This window comes from Astatotilapia calliptera, chromosome 12 (genome assembly GCF_900246225.1).
Source record: "Astatotilapia calliptera chromosome 12, fAstCal1.2, whole genome shotgun sequence".
NCBI lineage: Eukaryota > Metazoa > Chordata > Actinopteri > Cichliformes > Cichlidae > Astatotilapia > Astatotilapia calliptera.
In genome coordinates this window covers 30,131,463-30,153,889 of record NC_039313.1, presented here as the reverse complement: position 1 = coordinate 30,153,889, position 22,427 = coordinate 30,131,463, and the positions used below count along the sequence as shown (strand labels likewise).

The window sequence follows — 22,427 nt, the reverse complement described above, 5'->3', positions numbered from 1 at the left end:
ATCTCCCCCTGCAATCGACGCGTCTATAATAAAAATGCGGAATTAAAAGTTTGGCGGAACTTTTGCACATTTGCTCGCTTTCCCTCTTCGGACTATTTATACAGGAGGACGTGCTTGTTTTTTGTCGGTGTCGTTCTGTTTCTATTCTTAACTCGTCTGTAAAACTACAAAATTTTACTTTGTAATGTTGAAAAAAAAGTTAGATTTTCAGCGATGACAGAAGAATATGGCAGAGAACGATCTTGCTGCGTTCAGGGAGCGTTGGAAACGAGAGTTATCGAGTAAAAAGGGGGAGCAACGACTGGTTTGTGCGCCTTCCTCTTCCCGGGATATTGATGATCAGTTAGGCCAGAGAGACTTAAAAAATCTTAACAAGGCCGGTAGTTATTCAAAGCCAGAAGAAGGTGGTTGCACGGAGCATGTTCGTGTAGGGGGAAAACCTGCTGCTCTTGCTGCTGCCGCAGAGACAGAGGATCAGCCTCAGTATGTGTCCATTGCAAGTAGTTTGCTGGATGGAAGGACCAGCCCTCTGTTGGACAGAATTGAGGAGGAGAGGAGCAGGAGAAAGAGGCAATATCATAACATGACTAATGTCTGCAGCTCATCCTTGCAGCAGCAGCCTCAGGGAAAGGTCAAGAAAGAAGAAGAGCTGGTAGACCAACTCATTCAGGATCTGGTATGAGAGCGATAATGCACACCGTCAGATGGTACTTGACCACAGTCAGCTGGGTATATAATGTGTGTTTAATGATCTGTTTTGCAGAATGAAGTCAATGACATTCCCTTCTTTGATATTGAGTTGCCGTATGAGATAGCTTTGAAGATATTCCAATATCTCAACTGTGCAGAACTAGGCCGATGTGCCCAGGTAAGCAGTCTGAGTAAGAGGCTGGACAAACGTCACCTCAGGGGTGCAGGTCAGTGTTTTCATCCACCAGCTCCAGAATGAATCTTAGAGGTTAATCAGGTTTTTCACAAGACGACGTTGCAAGGCCTTGTATTCACTGATGGAAAACCCTGGTACTGTAGTTTTCAGCCAACAGAAGGGATTCATTTGATGAAAAAAGTGTTTACATAAATAGGACATTGTTTTGGCAGTCACTTCAAAATAAAATAAATTGTCCAATTAATGGGACAGGAATGGACATATGCTTATCTGGTTACTCGTGAGTATTCTTCGCTATTTTCTTGTGAAAATAGAGCTCTAAAATGTGTTTAAATGGGCAACAGAGAAATAAATCATTATTTTATTGAACTACTTGGTGACTTAAGTCTTGCTTAAGTGAGCGAGTGGATAACATCAAGGGGTTATTGCAAGTATCTATCTTTCACATTCTAAAAAGGGTTTTTGAACCTCTACTTTAGAAGAACAGTTGCACACTGACAAGCGTTACAATCTGGGAGTGATTCAAATTAAAACAACTCTGAGGCTAAAACAAATTATTTTGTTGCACAGGGACCAGAAATCTTCATGGCCAAAACCGCACCCCAGCTATACAATAGCGATGTGTTGTGATTTAAAAAGTTAAGTTCTTCATTTGTAGCAACACATACTGAATTGCTTAGGGCAGCTTTATTTGCCTTTCATGACTTAATTTGGTACAGATTAATAAATTACATTTTGTGTGCCAGACCCGCATGTGACGAGTCCATTTGGCAGTCAGCCGAGCTTGTTAAATAGAAATAAGTGATGCAAGCTCTTAATGTATGCTGACTCAATCCACAGTTACACGGTTGAATCTTCTCTCAGGTGAGCAGGGCATGGAGAGTCCTTGCAGAGGACTCTGTTCTGTGGTTCAAGTTGTGCGTGAGGGATGGTTACCATCAGAATGCCAGCATGTCTGACTCGCCCTGCTGGAAGAGTATGCTGCGAGACTGCAGGAACTCTTCTAAAACGGTGCGCTTCAACTGGAAGGTGAGCTTGAACTACTTTACTGTGGCGAATCAGATGCTTCCATCCAGCAGCTGTGCAAAATTGAAGAATAAGTCAAAAGACAGTCTTTGAATGACCTACAGATTCACAAAGATTTCATTTTCACTGCATTTCCTCACTGGACTTTGCACAACTGGAAAAGCTGGTGACAAGTTGACCTAGATAACTGCCTTTCCTGCTTTCTCAGAAAAAAGGCAGACTTTGGGAAAGCGTCTCCTGAAGCACTTACTATTCAAAACTGGGGCCCATTAAAATGTGGGACATTATGTCAATTTGTGATACTGGGACAGAGGATGAAAATCCTGTGCTGTCATACATAAACTGGGACATCGACTTACCCTAATTGTATCGGTAAAACTAACAGACAGACATGCACTCACACTTGCACCTACCTTCAAAATATGTGTGAGGTAGCCAGAGAAAAACCCGCACAGGCAGAAGAACATGGACACTATACAGCAAGGCCCTTACAAGCTTTCTTTTGTAAAGCATCACTGCTTCACTTCATTGGGAAATACTAATTGTTACTGTATTTCTCAGACTGATATTAGTGCAGAACTGACAGTAGACCAGCTGCGCGTCTCTCATCTAATAAAATATATCAGTTTTCAGCCAGCCTATAATTTTCACCTAGAATCGAGTGGGATCCATCAGCCAGCTGCAGTTCGAGTTGGGAAAGGTGCTCTGTGACGTCAGCTCCTATGACAACTTCGTCTTAGCTGGGTGAGTATCAAGGATGCATATAGGATGCTTCTGACAGCCGATTAGTAACGATGTTAACTGTAATGTTGACTCCTCATATACTCAATTCTTCTGCCTTGTGCTTCTGTCTCTTTTTCTTGTCAGGTGTCTTGGTGTAAATTAATCTTGATCATAACCTTTCTGATTCTTTCCTGGGTGTTTAATTAAACATGTATGACTATATGTCTTATTGCAGTGGTTACTGACAATCCAACACATTTGGTTTTCCCTTATTAGGGGGATAATTCATTTAAAGTCAATTGAAGAATCAAGTGAAGCAGTTAGAAATGTACTTGCAGTAACACTTAAGTGACTTCAATTTCATGGGATGAGACAGGCGGTGAATTTAAGACTATAAGCTGGTAATAATTTTCTGGTCAAAGATTTGGAACATGTGATAGTTAACAGTGTAAATAAATGATTTTCTAACATTGTTACCAAAAATTAACACGTAAGTCAGTACTTATCAAATATCGTTTATTGTTCCATTTTTACAGTTGAGATCAGTTTTTCACTTTGCTGACATTCACCACCACCACCCCAAATTTTGAGAAGCTTCAGAGAAAGAGGGTGGAGTTGAAGTGATGCAAAAGATTTTGAGACTAAAGAACGTGCACAGACGGATGCCTTAAGTATCCAAATGTATTGCCACATTCAGTCACGTGTCATTGGCCCACATGAGTGTGATGTCCACAATTATCATTCGTATAGCTCACAGCACTGACATTTACAAAAAAGCCTTAAAGCCTCCCATAGGGTTAGTTGCCAGGGGGCTAAACTGTTAGTGGACGTTCTATGTGCCATCTTCTAATTCCTTTTCCATTTCCATTTCTTTTGATGATGAAGATGAAGATGAAAATAAAGGCCAAGTTAAAAGAGCCATGATAATGTACTGAGTACTCTGGAATTTAGTGACTGGTGTGATTCAGTCAAAACGAGTGTCTTTATGGTCCTATGGTGAGGGAAGGGTTAAATAAATTGCAGTTTAAATAAACTGCAACTGCTTTGAACTAGTTGGCTGAGACAGTGATTGATTGTGAGTGGCCAAAGGGACCCAATAAGGCCTCAGAAATTTGGAGCATCTCTTTAGAGTGATGTGATTAGAGTCCCCTCAGTCCTGCTGTGTCCCACTGATAAAAAGCACATGTAAGACACATAAAACAACGAAAATTGCATTTATGAAATAAGGCACCTTGCACAATGTTAACATGCTGTTAAATTGTTCTTTTTCTTACTACTGCTATTAACAAATTAACAATATCAATACTTTTCCCATTATATTAAAAGTTAATTCAACTAAGGTAATTCAACTACTTGAATTTGTTTTTCTAGAAAGGAATCAATGGCCGTTAAGAGTAATCAGAAGTGATTCAATTGTCTCCACTAAATCTTATTAGAAAACCAGTGAAATGAGATTTGGCACTTAAAAAGCAACATAAGATGCTGTCTCGTTAACCCAACAGTTCTTAAAGTCACACAATAACATAGAGGCCGGATCTCCCGAGGCTTGCGTGAAGATTGCAGTAATCAGTGCACAACTCTTCTTGTACAAAGTTTTTGACGAGTTCCTTGGATATGATTCAACATCATCTTCCTCCTGTTGATAGCTGGCATTGTGCTGACGTACCAATTAAGTCAAAGTGTGTGTCCCAATTGTCTACTCTCTGCCAAACCCCGCTAACAAAGTCATGCATGCAAATAACGGGTGCTCGCATGAACACCCTGTGTCACACTTGCTGTGACTGCATGACACACTGCGACTGCACACTTGTTCAGACATGATGGTATCCGCGGAGGTGGGAACTTTGGCAGTTTGCTGTCTCCTGTAGAGAGAGCTCATTGGCTTAGGCGAAAAAAGAAAAAGAAAAAAACAGGAAAGAGGAAGGTTTGAGAGTTTTAGGTGTGATGGGATATAGTTAGGGCTTTTCCACTAACTTGGAGTCTGGTGAAATGACATGACATGAACAGAAGGTCATGTTCCAATCTGTTGAAGAAATTGTGCTACTAGAAATGTTATTTTTGAGTGAGCTGCATGAGGTATTTTATGATCAATTAATCATCCTTGCAAATAAATTCACTTTTGTGTAACTAATGTTAATTTAATCCCTGAGGTCTACATTGGTATGACCCATTGATTGGATTCCCGATAAGTTAGATTGGTTTGGCACCGAGTTAGGCAGACAGCATCAAATGTATGAAAGAAAATGAAAGAAAACCTTTTTTTGTTTTTTTTTCCTTGAAAGACTAAAAGTGGAGGAAAAAAAAAATCACCGAAATCAAATTTAAGCTTAATTTTAGCATCTGGTCTAGGGTTATTAATTAGTTTGTTGATAGATAAAAAATGTATTTCATTAAAACTTTTGAAGAAAAACTGGTAAAGTAATTTGTCAGCCAATTGACCAAATTAAAAGTTTTTAAATGTGAGAATTTCTCTAATATTTGTAAATTTGTAAATTGCATACCAATTAATTATCAAGCCAAACTTCATACATGGTCTGAATTAGTTTTGTTTTAATGTGTCTGAAATCGTACATGCATATTCTTCTTCTTATTATTCATTTTTTTAAATATATAATGCATCTCTATGTATTATAAGGTAAGCTAAAACTTTATTTATATAGCACCTTTCTAGATAAAAGATCACAAAGTGCTTCACACAACGACAACAAAGTATAAAACAAAACAGACAACAGTTAACTAAATGCAATTCTAAAAAAAGTGTTTTTATTTGTTTTTTTAAAAGAAGCTACTGAGTCCAGAGATCTTAAGCTCGGTGGGTGTGAGTTCCACAGTCTGGGAGCCACAGTGGCAAAAGCTCTGTCTCCCTTAGTTCTCAGCATTGTATAATGAATGACAAGTAGACCCTGCTTACATGACCTACAGTGACCTGCTAGGGACATAGGGCTGTAGAAGTTCAATGATGTAGGCAGGAGCTTGTCCATGAAGAGCACCAGAATGTTAAAATGGACTCTGAATTCAATGGGGAGCCAGTGCAGCTGTTTTGGTCAGAAGTCTTGCTGCAGTGTTTTGAAAAATCTGTAGACGCTCCAAAGAGTCTGTTTAAACACTTAAACAGTAAATTACAGTAGTCTTGATGAAATGAAAGTATAAACGACAATCTTCAGTTCAGTACGAGATACAATAGGGCTTAGTTTAGAAATGTTTCTTTAGTGATAAAAGCAGGACCGAACCAGAGATTTGACGTAAACATCCGAAGTGAAAGCTGGGTCAAAGATTGCCCCTAGATACCTGATAGACGATTTCACAAATGTTGCAAGGGGACCAAGAGCATTCATTATCTTAGGTACGTGTCTATCAGGAGAACATACAAGGACTTCAGTCTTTCCTTCTATAAGTTGGAGGAAGTTGTCAGCCATCCAAACTTTAATGGAATCTAAGCACTCATTCAAAATCTGTAGCTTAGAAACATCTTGGGGCTTAAAAGAAATGTATAACTGGATATTGTCTGCGTAGCAGTGGTAACAGATGTCCTCAAAGGGGCTCAAAACATGCTGGAGGGGAAGTAGATATATTAAGAACAATAAAGGCCCCAGCACAGAGCCTTGTGGCACACCATAGTACAGGGACGTCGAAGATGGCCTGTATTTAGAAACTACCACAAAAAAGTAACGTTCATACAGATATGATAAGAACCACTCTAAGGCAGATCCAGATACACCGACCCAGTATTTTAGTCTTTCAAGTAGGATGTGATGGTCAACGGTGTCAAAGGCCGACGTGAGATCCAACATCAGCAAAACAGAACATTTTCCTGCATCGTTTTGCAACAAAATATCACTGGAGACCCTAAGAAGGGCTGTTTCAGTAGAATGGGTTCTACGAAAGCCAGACCGGAATTTGTTAAGAATATTATGTTTGTCTAAAACTGTAACTGCTGGTAAGAAAAGGTCTAACTTAGGTTTTTTTAAAAGGGGTTGTATACCAGCATTTCTAAAATAAGAAGGGACTTTACCAGATGTCAGAGAGGTGTTAATTATGGTGAGCACACAGGGACCAGTGGAATGGAAGACACTTTTGAATAGCGATGCAGGCAAACAGTCAAGTGAACAGGAGGATGCTTTCATTGAGCTAACTATTTTTACCAGCTCGGGTAGTGAAATGGGTAGAAAATGTTCTAAAATAACAGACCAAGCTAGAGTAGGATCAGACAGTGCATAAGCTGATGGGGAAAAATAATTTCCTATATTACTAATTTTTTCTAGAAGGAAGGAAATTTTCACAGTCTTCATTTGAATAAATGGGGCAGCAGGTGGAGCAGGAGTAATAATGTCAATACAGTAATAGTGTCAAATAACACCTTAGGATTACCTCTGCCCTTTGCAACCAGATAAGATAAATAGGCAGCCCACGCATCTCTAATTGCATTGTTGAAAGAAACTAACAGATCCTTGAAGTAAAGGAGATGAACATTTAAATTAGTTTTCTTCCACAAGCTCTCAGCTTTGCGACAATCACGATTTAAGCAGGAAATATTGTCATTTAGCCAAGGTGAGGACTAAAAACAGAAGCTTGTCTCATTTTAACTGGACAAATTTCATCCAAAATGGAAAGACAATGCTTATTAAATAGATCTCTTAAGAAATCGGCATCGCTTTGAGGGGATGGATTTACATTAAAAGCATCTAAAAAAGTCCCGCTGTCGAGGAATTTATGAATACAGCGGCGAATACAGTGATGATCAGAGATAAAAATGTCATCAGAACAAATAAAATCAATATTCAAACCCAAAGTAAAATCAAGGTCCAGTGTGTATCACTGTGTATGTGTGCATATCCCAGTCTCAGTGAAAGTATACTTTTAAATAAATGATCAAATATTACTTCATTTGTAGTAAGACAGAAGTTTTAGAGCTGTGATGTATAAAAAATTTAAAAAGGAACTGAAAACTCGTGGTGCGCAAGCTGTCCTGGAAAATGGGGCGAAATGTTTGTTATTGTGTCGCCCAAACAACACCATCGTAATTGTCGAAAGATCGTGTAACAAAGGATGAAAACAAAATAACAAGTCAGAGTGAGCAAAGGAGGAGGATGTGAAAGGGGAAATGATTCAGCGGTGAGAGGGTGACGTCAGGTGTTCTCGAAGGTGGAAACTTTTCAACGTGCTGTAAAAAAAAAAAAGGTCAACAAAACTTTCCTTAGACTGATGAACTTTTTGCGTGTTTGGATTTAAGGTACATGTCTGGTGATGTGAGGCTGTGGGATACCCTCCACTGGGACTCAACGGCTTCGTACCTGAAGGCCAATAGTCTGTCTGCTAACACTGAGCCGAGACCACATGTTAGTCACGTCCAGGTCAACGGCACGCTGGCTGCTGCTGCGTATGAAGATGGTCAGTGTTTGTGTGTATATGTGTAATGCAGTGGTATCTTTTGGGCAAAGCATTGCCCACACCAAATACACACTATGTATAACTTCTAATCAAAAGCAAGGCAATCATTAGTCTTTTCAATCAACTTTTCTTTATCAAGCCTAGAAACCTATGGTTAGATGCACTTGTAATTTCTGTACATGATGCCCTTTGTTTATCATTTTTCCTTATGTGATAAATGCATACATTAAATGCATACAGTAAAAGACTTGGGGACTGTTTTTGGGATAGGCTGTGTAGACCTGTGGAGCACAGAGACAGGTGGGGAACCCATCTACCACTACCAGACTCCAGGGAGGATCCAAGTTCTGTCCCTAAGCCCTGACAGTCCTGTCCTGATCTCTGCCACTGGATCAGATGTTCGGCTTGACTGCGCAAAAGACTGTGGCTACTGGAGGACAGTATGCCAGACTCAGCTACCCAAGACTGTGAGTCAGAGTTCTTCATTTTTATCAGATGACACATTTCAATGTGCAATTATGTTAATTAATAGACTGTTGCTTTCAACTTTTCTCTGAATATCAAGTTAGAAATTGGCTTTCGTTGGGGTTTGGACTGTGGAGGAAATCACTTAAAGTACTGGTTATTTATTTAGTATCCTGGTAGTTTGAGTTCACAGGCATAGTAGTAGGCATTTATGTGGCAGGTAGGGAAGGACAAAAAAGACCAAGGTGACATGATCAAAGAATTAAAAAGTGCAGTGATTAAATGACTTGTACATAAGTGTGCAAGTAATGTACTAAAATGCAGTTATATACTTAATAAAGTCACTTTCTATACTGATGTATATGTAAAAAAAAATTGTGCTCCATCCTGTCTAATCTCACAGGTAGAGAGCATGACTTTAGTCCCAGGTAGGGACCAGCAATGTCCGTTGGCAGCTCTGGCAGCAGGAGAGTCCATGTACCTGTTGGACCCTCGGGAGGAGGAGCCATTGATGCTCCACTCAGTCTATGGTCATCCTGTTACCTGCTTGGATGCCTCAGAATCCCATGTTGCATTTGGGGTGAAGCGCACAGGCTGGGCCATGCATGACGGAGGGAACAAGGTGGGTTCAGCTTCTGTGTACAGTTCCCATAGAAAATGAACACATAGGTTTTAAAAGTACCTTAATTTAATCAGTGTAATTACACAGTTTCTTCAGAAAACCTAAAACTGAACCCTGGCACTTTTTTGCTATGTGATGTATATGGCACATGAAAAATCAAAGTTGAGTAGGCCTTAATGTTTATAAAGCACTGCAAAGCTTCAGGTCTGCTCGTGGATGAAATCAGCAATAAACAGTACAGCTGGCCATGATTGTCCAGTTTTTGACTATGATGATGTAGTATGAACAGGGAATTATTCGTCTGCTAATAGTGGCAAATGAACCATTTTCTAGTCTGGTGTAAAATCCATTTACTCAATAATAAATGGATTTTTTTTATTGGGAAAGTGAATTATTTTATTAAAACTAGGGGTTTTGTGATATACCAGCATTAACAATGATTATGACATTTAAAAATAAAAACACATGTAACATTTTTGTTTTTGTAAAGCTTATGCATGCTCACACATGCACACATATCAGGTGTTGCTAGTTAGTGGGGACATCTCATTGACATAATGCTTTTCCTAGCTGCTTATCCTAACCCTAACCATCAAAAATGAATGCCTTACCCTAAACCTAACCATAACCCAATTGTAACCCTGACACTAAAACCACATTTTGAGTGTGAAAAATGCCTTCAACCCCATAAGCACCTGGATTTTTGGTCCACATGTGGGCTGTTGGTCCCCACCAGTGTAGTAAATTTGAGATTTTGGTCCCCACCAAGACATTAAAAACACACACACACACACACACACACACACACACACACACACACACACACACACACACACACACACACACACACACACACACACACAAAAACAAGCTCTCAGTAAAAGCTATAAAAGTCAACATAAAGCACGTTGTTATAATGGTACATCTGCAACTCTTCACTTGACATATGCATTTTTTTTTTCTGGGAGAGAATAAAGTGATTATCCACAGTTTTGTTTTTTTTTGGCCACTAATTTACATGCTGTTATGATGATTATTTAAGCCTTTATGAAGGGCACTCCAGTATGTATGTATGTGGGATTGTAATCTAGTGTTTGTATGTTAATGGAATTGATGGAGCTGTATCAAGGTTTTGTGGTGGGTGGAATTGAAAATACTGCGAAACACAAATAAACCTAAACAAAACCTTGAACGTCGACCAACTAGATGGAAGGCCTCTGGACTCTGCAGCTGGATTTTAAATGTATAAAAAGCTACCTTGACCTCGCTAATTGAAATGGAAGGTTTCCATCAGAGTTAACAAGGTCAGCTGTGCTCACAGCAGGTGCGTAATGAAAAAATGGGAAGTTGTACGGGGTAAATAATTTGGTTTGTTTAAATGGAATGATGCATGTTTTGTTGCACAAATATAATTTACTGAGTGAAAAGCAGTGAGGACAAAAGTTTTGGCTTTAGGCCAGTGTCAGTTTTAATCACTGGCTTGTAGCTGAAATACCAATCTTCTCTTAGAAAAAAAAGAACAACATTTTGGGGAATAGATTCATTTTCCCTTTTTAAATCTGGTCTATATTTACAACTGCTTCTGGTTTTTAGGTGCTCTGCTCTGTGTCTAAACTTTCTTGCGGGTGTGATCACTATTACTTGAGGTCCCTTTAGACCCCCTGGGTCCCTTTAGAAATAATGTCATGTGCCTGTAGGGGATTAGTTTATAGCATAAATAGCTAGCCTAAATAATGCAAACCCTCTCTGGACCTCTGCTCTTAATTACTAGAGCTTTAGGAGCACCTTTTGTGGAGTGTTGTTCCTTGATCTGTATCTGTTTGCTTCTAATAATACTGTGTTTCTAAGGACTCCATGTACCTAATTGACTCTTAAGCCATTACTTAGAGACTACAAATAGCCATGAGACAAACTCATCTTTTGGGATCTGGGGACAACTAGTCAGCAGTTATTATGTGGTCAGGTTCACTTCATCTAAATCATGTATTTCTGTGATGATAAAGATTCAAGTAAACTGCTTATTCAAAGAAGGCAGTCTCAATTAAATGTGGTGGTGGAGTGGTAGCTGTAGAGCTGCAAATACCCACTGTGTGTGTGAGTGCACACACCAGTTTGTTGGTGACTTATTGCTTTTTGGCAAAGATACTACACTGACATCATTCCTGTTAGAAATCACAGCTGGAACGCTGCAGCACATTTTCAGCGACAGCACTGAAGCACCACATAGTGGACCAAAGAGAGACTAGCAGTGAAACCTTAATATATGATGATCCTCTTAAATAGTATAGAGACTGACATTTAGGTAAGCATTTGTTATTTTAAGGGTCTCACTTTTGTATCACTTAATTAAATCCACCAACCAAGAAGGTTATCTGATTGATTCAATTAATATATTTCTGTTTGTTTGTCTAATTGCTAACAGAATTTTTCAAAGATTCGAGCCAGAGTTGGGTGAAAATATTTACCTGGGGTAGAGCTCGATCCAACTGGAAAGTGGTTAACTTTTTTTTTTAGTTGGAATTTTGGAAGTATTTTATGCCATCGAAGCTGAGGCAAAGTTAGAAATTTCCTTTCATATCTTCACAAAACTCTTTAACTGAAACAAGAAAAACTGGGAAACATCGTCTTAATGTTCTCAAGAAAATATCACAAGCTAATACGGATGGATCCATGGATGCAGTCTCAAACGTGCTGTTTTTGCTGTTTCTGTATTTAATTTTGAGCTGATTTGTAGAAAAAATATTTGTAGCTTGATAAAAGAGGAAATTGGTTTTATAACTGAAAACATTCTTTGCTTCTTGCTTTTCCAGAGTGAGAATTATCTGTTTTTGTCTCTTTTTGCTTCATTTTTAATTGATTACTATCAGTTTTTCTTGTGGGATGTGGGGGTCTGTAAATCAGATAGCACCAGATATGAAATTTGTTTCCTAACTTACTGGTGTTCATAGACAGTGTGACAAAATATTTACTGGAAAAATTATAGACAGCTAAGTGGATCATTCAGGCTGTAGTTGGCGCCCTACTCCTAAAGTGTTATCCCGAGTACTGTACATTGTTGGGATTGCCTCTGATTCTAAAACCCCCCACCCAGCTCTAACATTATTCCGTAAACACAGCTAGTCTCAGACAGTCCAACTGAGATCATATTTTTTATCTTCAGCTTTAAAATTGGTTAAAATTTTAAAGCTGGTTAAAAATGAAAATCAAAGGTTCCTCTCCCAGTATGCACTGCCTTTTAGATCTGATTAATTTCACTCGCAGATCAGATACATGTGGTCTTTGGTATCCCATCTCAATTATGCCAATTCATGATTGGCATGACTAATTAAAATATCTTACAAATTTAATTAACTTGTCTGTCACTCCTGTCACGCTTCTATCAGCAATTTTCATACCGTGAAGAAGACAAAGCACAACTTGGCTGCAACTATTAGTTATGCCTTTAGTAAGAAAACATATGGTTCATTAAAATCTGTTAAGATACATGGAGGTGGCATCCAAGGAAGTCATGTAACACCTTTTTTTCCAGACAGAAGAGTGAAGTATTTCAATTTACAGCATTTTGACCCAGATAAAACTAACCGTGCTGCCACGTTTCTGTTGAGCTGACTAGAACTCGCTGTGTGACTTTATTGAAGTTTTGTTTGAAAATCAAAGTTTGTTTTGTGTCGATCACATCAGAGATTATCTCTCACACGTTGGCTTGCAACAGCTTTTAGCTTGCACCTTTTTCTTTCTTTCTTTTTTTTGTAAATCTCCCCTCCCTCGTTTGTGTGTGTGTCTCTGCGTGTGTGGTTGAAGCTACTCTCCAGGTCCTCATTACTACTAGTCTTCCCCTTGCCATTGGACTAGGGGCACCCTGGCATCTGCCCTGCTTGTGGCACTGCATTCAGAACAGGCTGGCTTCTTCACTGGCAAACTATCAATCCTCTGCAGTGGATCTACCGCTGAGCTCAAGTGCTGTCTGAAAACCTGTCATCTGCTTGTTGCCCAAAGTTCAGAGGGCTGGTTAGATGGGCTGTGTTTGTACAGCATGTACAAATGTGGGTTTTCTATATTTATATAGAGAACTACTAATCTGTCAGGACAGAAATCAGATCATTAGGGATGAATTGCTCAATAAAACCTGAAATGGGTTCCTTCCCAGGTAAATAATAATAATAATAATAATAATAATAAAGTTTGTAAAAGAGCCCAATAGCAATTTTCAGTCACCTGTGCATGATTAAGTAAATATTCTGTAAGTATGCAAATCTAAAAAGAGCAGCATGGCGCGACATCTGACGTATAAATGTAAATTTTTTGTTTGTCCATAGAGAATTCAGCCTCAATCCCAACCCTCTGTACGACACTGTAAGTGTTCACAAAGTGAAATGTAAAGTGCAAGTCTTAGAAAGTGTTGGCTGGAACAAACCTAACAATATGCGTTTCATCCGATGCGCTCACATCTGTCTGTCCGTATATTTAAAGCAAATATAGAGCTGAATCCAAACAAAAGGGTGTGGTCCAGTAAAAAAGCCCGCAGTCTGTAGGTTTTTTTTAAACCGGTGGATTCTTTTGTTGGAACAAAAACCAACAAAAGGATGATTTCCCATTACTGGTCTATGATATGACACACCAAGCCAGTTTCTGCGCTTTTGTACAGATTATCAAAGCATAAAAGATTTTCTTTGACATGTAGTAGTAATTGCTAAGCTTTTCATCTTTTTAAAAGCATACAGAGTAATTACATAAACATCCCAATACAAGCAACTATTAGAGCTGCTTTTGTTTGGAAGCCTCACTGGAGATTCATCTAATGCATTAACCTAACAGCTTCTCTGTCGCCATACGATTATCCTTTCTCTGCTGCTTTCTTTTAACTGCCTGTAATATTATCACTAAACAGCTCCTTTGCCTCCCTCAGCGATAATTTTAGTGGGTGAGGTAGGCAGATATTTAATAGAAGTATCTTCCAGAATCTGCAGTGATTCATTGTGAACAGCAGGCTTTGTGCCCCCCCCTCCTTTCTCAATTCATGGTACTCCCTCTTTTCTCCTGTCCAAATCCTATCAAGCTGTCATTTCAAAGTCCGGTGTGATTTGGGTTTTGCCCCGGGGTGGTGCACAATTAAAGCTCTGCTTGGCCCAAATAAGGGACACACAAAAACTGCTGGCACCTCCTCAAGGCTTACATCATCTTTCTCCTTTTTTGAAACTTCTTTTATGTTTCCTGCTGTCTCTCTACCCCCCTCCCTCCCTCTCTCTCTCTCTCGCTTTCTCTGTCTGTCCTTTTCTATCCCTCCTTTCCTTTTGGCCCTCTTTCGTTCTCTCCCTCCCTTCTCGCTTTAATTTCTTTGTCGTTTTAATTATTCAAAGACAATTTTGCCTGGCGGTTATCCTGTTTGTTCTGTCTCGTTTGGATGAGAAAACACCAGCCGCTAATTGACCAATTAGGCCAGCTCCAGATGACATCATTGTAACTTGTATGAGGAAAGTTTATTGCCGTCATCAAGCCAAAAGCAGGAAAGGCTGTAATTGAAGTTTTCCTTCAGGTCTTTTTTTCCCCCCTCAGTTCATCTTCATGCATTCACATAATTGGCCAAGGGTGTTTGCCGTTACCTGTAATTGTCAATTGTACAGTAAGTTAGTGCAGTATTACCGTCTATCCAGTATCACAAGTTTTACTTTGAGGTGTAGTTACATATTGTGTGTGTGTGTGTGTGTATAATTTATTTGAGGAAAACAAAGTGGATCAGAATGATCTAAGCATCATTCATTGTGATTCAGGCTTTAGCTATTTGAACTTTCTGATTTTTGGTCAATTTCCTGTAACATTGTAGGAGATTTGTGATTAAAGTTTAAAAACAATATTTTAATGGAGATAAACATAGTAATGTGTGTTTGAATATCTCTTGAAAATCCCAGCACTTAAACTATTACAATAGTTATTCACCTGTGCTTTCATTGCTGCACTTAAATTAGATGCAAAATGAAGCAGCCATTGTTGGGTAACATGAAAATGTTTGTAGCCTTATTGACTGTGTGTGCGCAGATCAGATAATCTATGAATTGTAACACTTTTTACACAAAATTTTATTAGCATATATAACTAGATGATGATTAACACCGATAAAAACAGTTAAAGTTGTTATATACAATAGATTCTTTTTAACTGTCTCTGTAACAGTGCAACCCACTGACAATGCACCCTTATGCAGTTTTTATATATTCCCTGGCGACACTCAGCTGGGCATGCTTGCTGGTTTTAGGAGCTTTTTGTTGTATTTCTAGTTTTTAAGTAGGATGCTGTTATTTCGGTTGATTTGGTTTCACACTTCCACTGTAGTGTCTTATATTGAGAGCTAAAATCTGCTGTACGGTTTATGCATGTGGTGACAGTCTTGGAAGTTGACTAACTGTCATATATGAAAAGAGTAATGTTTGTCTCAAATTTCAGATCCACATCTACAGCCTGGAGACGCGCAAACCGACAGTTTCTGTCGGCAACTCACCGGGAGATTTCACTTGCATCAACCTGAGAGACAGCTCTCCTCATCTGCTGGTGTGTGGGAACAAAGACAGGAGGTAGGACACAAAAACACACATACAGATGTAAAATCGTGCATAATATCAGAAACCTGAGCCAAGAATGCAAGCTAAAAGGAGTGTGCCTGTGAAATTGTTTTCTCAAAGCGACACCTGATGATGAAGAAGGCTGGAAAGCTAAGGTTACTTGAAGTGGATAACAGATGTTTTGAAAATGTGTGAAAGACGTGGCTTGATTAAATTTGTGAATTTTTTAGAGTACAACCTTTTATGTTGAAAAACAAGGCTTTGAAAAGCTTTTTGAGATGAAAATTAATTCATTAACAGTTTTTTAGAAGAGTGATGTTCTGTTCTTTGTCTTAAATAGACAAATATCTCGCTTTTCATTGTCTTTCTCCTCCAGTACCTGGGATACTATAGAAGAGAAAAATTTGGCTATCTTGATTCTCTTCATTCATGTAGACACACTTACCACATTGCTAACCTGGCTCTCCAGTTGAGAAAAGGACACATAAAAGAGCCATTCTCTACTTGTTAGTGGTGCTACAGTGCATGAGCTGGCAGGAAAGAAAAAAATCCCTGGCGTGTCTTTGTCCAAAGCTGCCCCCGCTGTTTCTATTCAGCACCAAATCCATCTGGCTGTTAAGTAGTTGGCTGACAGCAAAAGACAGACCACATCGTATTGTTTAGGTTCTATTTTTTTCCCCCTCTTCTTACTAGTTATGACTCCTGACATTCATACAAAAGCAGGAAATGCTCCACTAAAGATCTTTTGTCAAGTGTCACAGAATTGTGATTTTCATAGTAATATTCAACAGCACCCTTTGAATGAATAATTCAGTGATTTCCTCTTGGACTTTCTGATCAGATTTTGTCCAGAGAGGTACACACACCAGGTTGGCTCTTCCACTCTGGCCCCAGCTGATGCAGCGCACAGCCGAGGACAAATGGAAATTGGGAAACTGAGGGACAGTCTGAAATCTTGGCCCTTCAACAGGGTGGCTTAAGGCCAGAGCCTAATGCATCCCTTCTTTTTGTCCAAATGAGTTTTGTCCCTTTGTTTTTTGCGAGATCCAAGGAGCACATGAGGAGTCCAAATGATGGCTGTCGGGAAAAACCTTGCCATATTTGTGTAAACAGGAACAATGTAACAAAGGGAAATATTACATATATTTAGAAATTGAAGAAATAATGAGTACTGTTACAGTTAAGAAGGACTGCACATATTGTGTTCAGCTTTGAGACCGTTTTACTGGCAAACTTATCCTTCAATCAAATGTTTTGTGGCACGGCTTCATGAACAGCTATGCCAGTTTGAAGTTTGATAGGTTATACATGGGCTTATCATGCTGACCTACAGAGGTCCATTCTAACCAGGAACATCTCTGACATACAGTGAAACAGTTAAGGTTTTATTGAATGGTTTGGACCAAAATATTTCACAGACACTGTTGTGACCAGACATTTACATATGCTTGTAATGATTTCTTTAAACTGTTGATTTTTCAGGGTAGAGCGATTGTACAGCATGCATCTTTAATAATCTTTTTAAAAAAAGAAGACTTGGGTGTATAAGCCTGAATTTTGAATATTTTGGATTTTCTCTTTTGCAAATGCGGTCAAAATTATCCATGTACTTAAATACATATATTCACTTAAATCTTTTGAGGACAAAGGGAAAGTCCAAGGAAGGTCTAAGAAGGAGAACTGTAGATATACAAGTTAGGAAGGTTTTGGAATGGACTAAACAGGATAACACTAAGCTAATGACCCGCCCAAAGCTCTGACCTCAACAGTACTGATATTTTTGGACTGTGCTTAAAAGTCGAGTCTATGCGAGGAAACCAACCAATTTAAATAACTTCTTCCAATTCTACCTAGAGTGGTGAAGGATCCAGCCTGAATTATGAATGAAGGAGCTTGTTGATCACTACCAAAATCACCTGGTCAAGGTGCAACTTGCTACTGGACATTTACTTGAGCAAGTATACTTTAGACAGTATGTGGATTACAGATGCACAATGCACTAAAAGCTCCAAATTACCACGACAGTCATGCCCATGATGAGTGCTTGTAAACTTCTGACCAAAACTGTATTTACTTTCTTTTGTGGTCCTTGAACTTTTCTTCTAGAGAAATAATGCGGTTGATATTTGTGGTTTTCAATGAAATATTTTTCATTTGGCATTAAATTCCAAACCGCCATTTGTTTCCCACAAGAATAAATAAATAAATAAATCCTAATAGGATTAACATCACTCTCAGCTATACTTTGTGCTAATTAGAAAATGCTAGCATGCTTAGTCTCGAAACAAAAGAAAGAAATTTGATGTCCTTACGTCATGTCTGGGCTCGCCTCTGTAACAGAATGCAATCACTTATTTAGCCTTTTTTCCATCAATCTTTCTGAAAAAATGAATGTCCCTGTGTTTTCCATAATCAAAGACTAATGGACATCAACAACAGCACTTTACATCAGATACGAAAACCTAAGTGATTTTTGCTTTGTGGCATGCTTTTTTCACAAACCACAGATGCATATTTCAATCCAAAAATAGCAGGCTTTCAATTGAATAAAAAATTGCTCGAGAAACGCACAAGAAAATATGGGTTTAGTTGGAGATCGTGTTGCCCACTGCATATGCAAATGAATATTTTTGCTACAACATTTTCGGTGCACAGGCTATACGTGGCACAGCATTATCTGGCACGCAACACAAACTAGCAGTTTATTCTACGCTAAGGGGAGCATCCACAGTTGTGCACATTATATTACTCCAAAATCGATCAATTTAAAAAAAAAAATTGTGGTGGAATTTGGTTTATTCCACTTAAATCTCCATCTTATTGTTGATCATTTAATACTTAACCCATAACTTTGAATGGAAAAAAAACAAAATGAACTTAACAAATTATTTGAACACTGTTACTCAACTGTAGGAGCCAAAATTAGTTATTCCCAGTTTTTAAGACATCCATTTTAACGGAATATCAAGCTTAGCTAAAACTACAAGACCGGTGCAATCATCCAATCACACCACTGAATCGGTTGTCTCTCTCAGGGCGCAATGATTGATGTCTTCTTCCAGCGTTAGGTAAATAGCTTTTCAGGGGTTAACTGCACTTCTCCCACACATCTCGTATTAGGGAGAGCTCCTCTTGATTAATGAAGAAGAGCCTAGCCAGTGACAGTTAACTGAAGACAGAGCCGCCTTCTGCTTTAGATTTATGGTTCCCCAAGGTCTGGCAGTAATGGTCAGTCCTCATTGTTTAAACGTGTGCTTCCATCACGTAATGCCACTAAACAGGCAGAACTAACTGCAGACAACAAGTCCTCAGTGCCCATTTAGCTATTTAAGGCTGATTCTTTTAAAAAGTTTGGAAGGGAAAATGAAATCTGTCTGAGTCCCCAAAGTGAATTTGATTATGGTAATGAGGTCTTGGAAGAAGGTTGGGCCTGGATAGAGTCATGTCCTGGATGCTTTCAGCTGCAATAAACCCACAATGACAACAGATGGAGCTGAGGGTCCCCTGGGCTCATGTTGCTGATAAAACCTGGAGAGTAAAAAGCCTGCTCTTATTGCTTTTCATCCCTCAGATATACCAGCAAATTAATAATAATTATCATATCATCATAAAAGCTTATTTTAACACAGAAAGGATCAGAGAAACATAGAAAAGATTAAAAGAAAATCCTTGTCAAACTTTAAAAGAGAAAAACGGTAACGTTGAATACAAAAGTGAACAAAAGTACAACAAATGAAGTAAAACTTGCTACACTTTATTAAAAACATGAGGTGACAAAGATACGTGTTTGAAAATGGATCAGAGAAAGTATCCTTTGTCGTGTTCATTCTGTCACGTTCGACATATGAACTGTTTATTTACAGTGCACAATATACACTCCCTATATGTGCTGTCAAATATATTTATACACTTTGAATTCCTTCTTATTTTCTACAGTATCTGCACAACAGCAGCCTTTTCATTCCACATTTGTGCATGTGGGTGTTTTGCTCGCCCTTTGTGTTTTCTTTTTTTGCTTCGTTCTTGAATATTGTTTAGATCCTTGTTTAGTTGGTTTTGGATTTCTGTCTGTATTCCAGTTACTTATTAGTTGGTAGTCATGTTTAAATAACTACTATAATCTTGGTTTGTTGAATCAAATTATGAAATAGTTGTCCAGATGCGAGAACAAATCAAGCTGGGACTAAAGTTTGGAGTGGGCCATCTGTGCTGAAACGTTTCCTTCAAGAAGTGAGAATAGAGTCCTTTTGTCTGCAAATGAATGCACTCTTTGATAAACTGTAGCTCTCCCTTGGTATTAGATGTCCACTTTTGTTAAAAAAAATCCAAAATTAGCTAGAGTGCTATTGTACTTACTTCACTTATTTTTCTTTGGGTCTTACGCTGGATCGTCAGGGGAGTTTTATCAAGGATACCAACAATAAAGTGGCCTGTGAAGGATGTCTGACTTAAATAACTGTAGTTTTATGACAAAAGTAAGCACTTTTCTCTCAATAACTTAATATTAGTTTTGGTTTTTCCTTACTATGTCTCAGGGTGAGGGTGTTCGACATAAGATCTGGCTCTTCTGTCGCATCTCTGTACGCCCACCACTTGGGGGTCACCTCTGTGCAAGCGGATGACTGGAAGATTGTGAGCGGCGGAGGCGAGGGATTGGTGTGTGTCTGGGAGATGAGGATGGGAGCAAAGCTATGGGAGATGCACAACAGGTAGGACTGTTTTCAGTATAAACTGTCAGAAACACTAAAATTGTTTTTTAAACATGTTATTTCTGCTGTATCACATTATGAGTATGGTATTTGACTTTAACATTGTAGTAAATGTAGTTCCTCATTCGAACACATTTAACCAGTGATTATGATTACTCTGTTTTCTTCTCATTTCAGTTTCTTGTGCCACAGTTAACGTAATCTTCTCACATAAATGTTTTTATTTCATGTAAATTAAATTGCTTAAGACAATATTGTGGAGTCAGTTTAGTATCACACTCACATCTCCAAGCAGTAACTGTCATTTTTGTGGCGCCTTCACCGCATAGAAAACATTCAGCATCTTAACTGGTATCTTTTGTAGATGCTACAGTAGTGGATACATCCATCAGCGAAACACATGCTGGCAAGAATGCGATTTATATATTTAATATTCAAGGTGTTATCCATCTTTGCTGCAGGCATCCTGTAAGGCATGTACGCTTCAACACCAGCACTCTGGTAACAGCCAACATCCCTGATGACAAGTCGCCACGGGGAGCTTGCATCACAGATGATGACCTAACAGCTCATCGCAGGTCGTGATCTCCCTCCTACACTTTTTTTTGTTGTTGCCTGGATCTCTTCTATTCTTCTACCTCCTATAAGTCTCTTGTACAAAAGCTGGGATAGGCTCCAGCCACTATGCAACCCTGATAAGGACAAGCAGAAAAGAATGGAGGGATTGATGGTTGATTCCTTTTGAGAAAAGCGATACAGCTGTCATTTCTGAGTCCTCAGCAACCTGTTTTTCAACAGGTTGCTGAGGACCTTCATTAGCAAGAAGGTAGTCTCACTGTAACCAGAGGTAGCAAAAATCCTTAGGTGAGATCATGTTTTTGTACAGAACAACAGTACCTTCTTTTAGTAAGACCTTACTCATCACCTTACCTGTAATTTGAGAAATCTGTCTGCCTATGCTTCTGTCTGTTCTTGGTAGGTCTATTAGTGGACACACACACACACACACACACCCTGTGTCTTTGTTAGGATGAGCATTTTTCACATTTGAGCTAAAGCGTGTTACCAGCATCTCCCCAAAAATGACTGCTGTGTGGCTGCGTCGCTCAGACAAGCACGTTTGTTGGGCTATTTTTGTGAGGAGATTCGCTGTTAATGTAGTCACAAACTAACAAATTTAATTCGTACAGGCCTTTTGAATGGGTATGGAAAAAATGACAACTGGACAAACCATTTTACAATGTTTAGTCACAAAGAGATGCTAGACATGTTTTTGTAACGTCTTTGGCTTCCTTCAGTCACATTTCTTCAGAAAGCTACAGTCTGCCCTGAACACACACAAACAATCATTAAGTGATTGTTATCCCATATCCACATTTAAAAACAGTAATTTATGATTTTCTGGAGATGATGCATTTAGGAGATAAATGTGCTAAACTGCATGTCTGCCGTTTTGTCTCAGTCTTCTAAAGCAAAGTCTAAGCATAAATGACAATCAACAATACAAAACCTAACAGTTACTGATGTCAATGTTTTGTTTTTCTAAACTTCAGACACAGAGGAGTCATCTGCCACTATGACTTCTCTGAGGACGCCCTGTCACAGGATCACATCCTGCCCATCTGCAGGTCTGACTACATAGAGTCTTATGGCTACAACTACAACATCAGCCTAGCAGTGCCTTACGACAGGCTGTCTGGTTCCCATCCGTCCCAATGACACGCAGTTTTCCAGACTGCAAATGGACTTAATTGACTGCAATTGAAAAGACAGTAACATTTATCAGTTTGAACCTTTAAACTCTGTCGTTTTATTTAACAGGTCCTCTTTCATCATCCTGATCAAATCAAGGCTATTAAAATGTAGTAGTGTCGGTGTATTGTATATAACTGTTGCATAGGTATCTCTATGTTATTGTTGAATCTAGCTGCCCGATGAAACACTGGGTTTGATGTAGTCCAACATCACAGGAATAAAGTCATTTTTACCTCATTTACTATATGCAAATCATTTGAATATTTTTTCCTATTAAAACAAAAAAAATGTACACAAGC

The 22,427-nt window shown here is 38.8% G+C and overlaps 1 protein-coding gene across 1 annotated transcript; it reads left to right on the top strand.

Annotated features, from left to right (window-relative positions):
- Positions 1–85: 85 nt before the first annotated feature.
- On the top strand, positions 86–22,425 carry fbxw8 (F-box and WD repeat domain containing 8). The gene is made up of 11 exons (XM_026188832.1): positions 86–676; positions 764–868; positions 1,751–1,915; positions 2,568–2,656; positions 7,866–8,023; positions 8,294–8,490; positions 8,892–9,110; positions 15,549–15,676; positions 20,200–20,373; positions 20,835–20,951; positions 21,927–22,425. The coding sequence occupies exons 1-11, from the start codon at positions 227–229 to the stop codon at positions 22,090–22,092; spliced, it is 1,968 nt and encodes a 655-aa protein (XP_026044617.1). The 5' UTR covers positions 86–226; the 3' UTR covers positions 22,093–22,425.
- Positions 22,426–22,427: the final 2 nt, after the last annotated feature.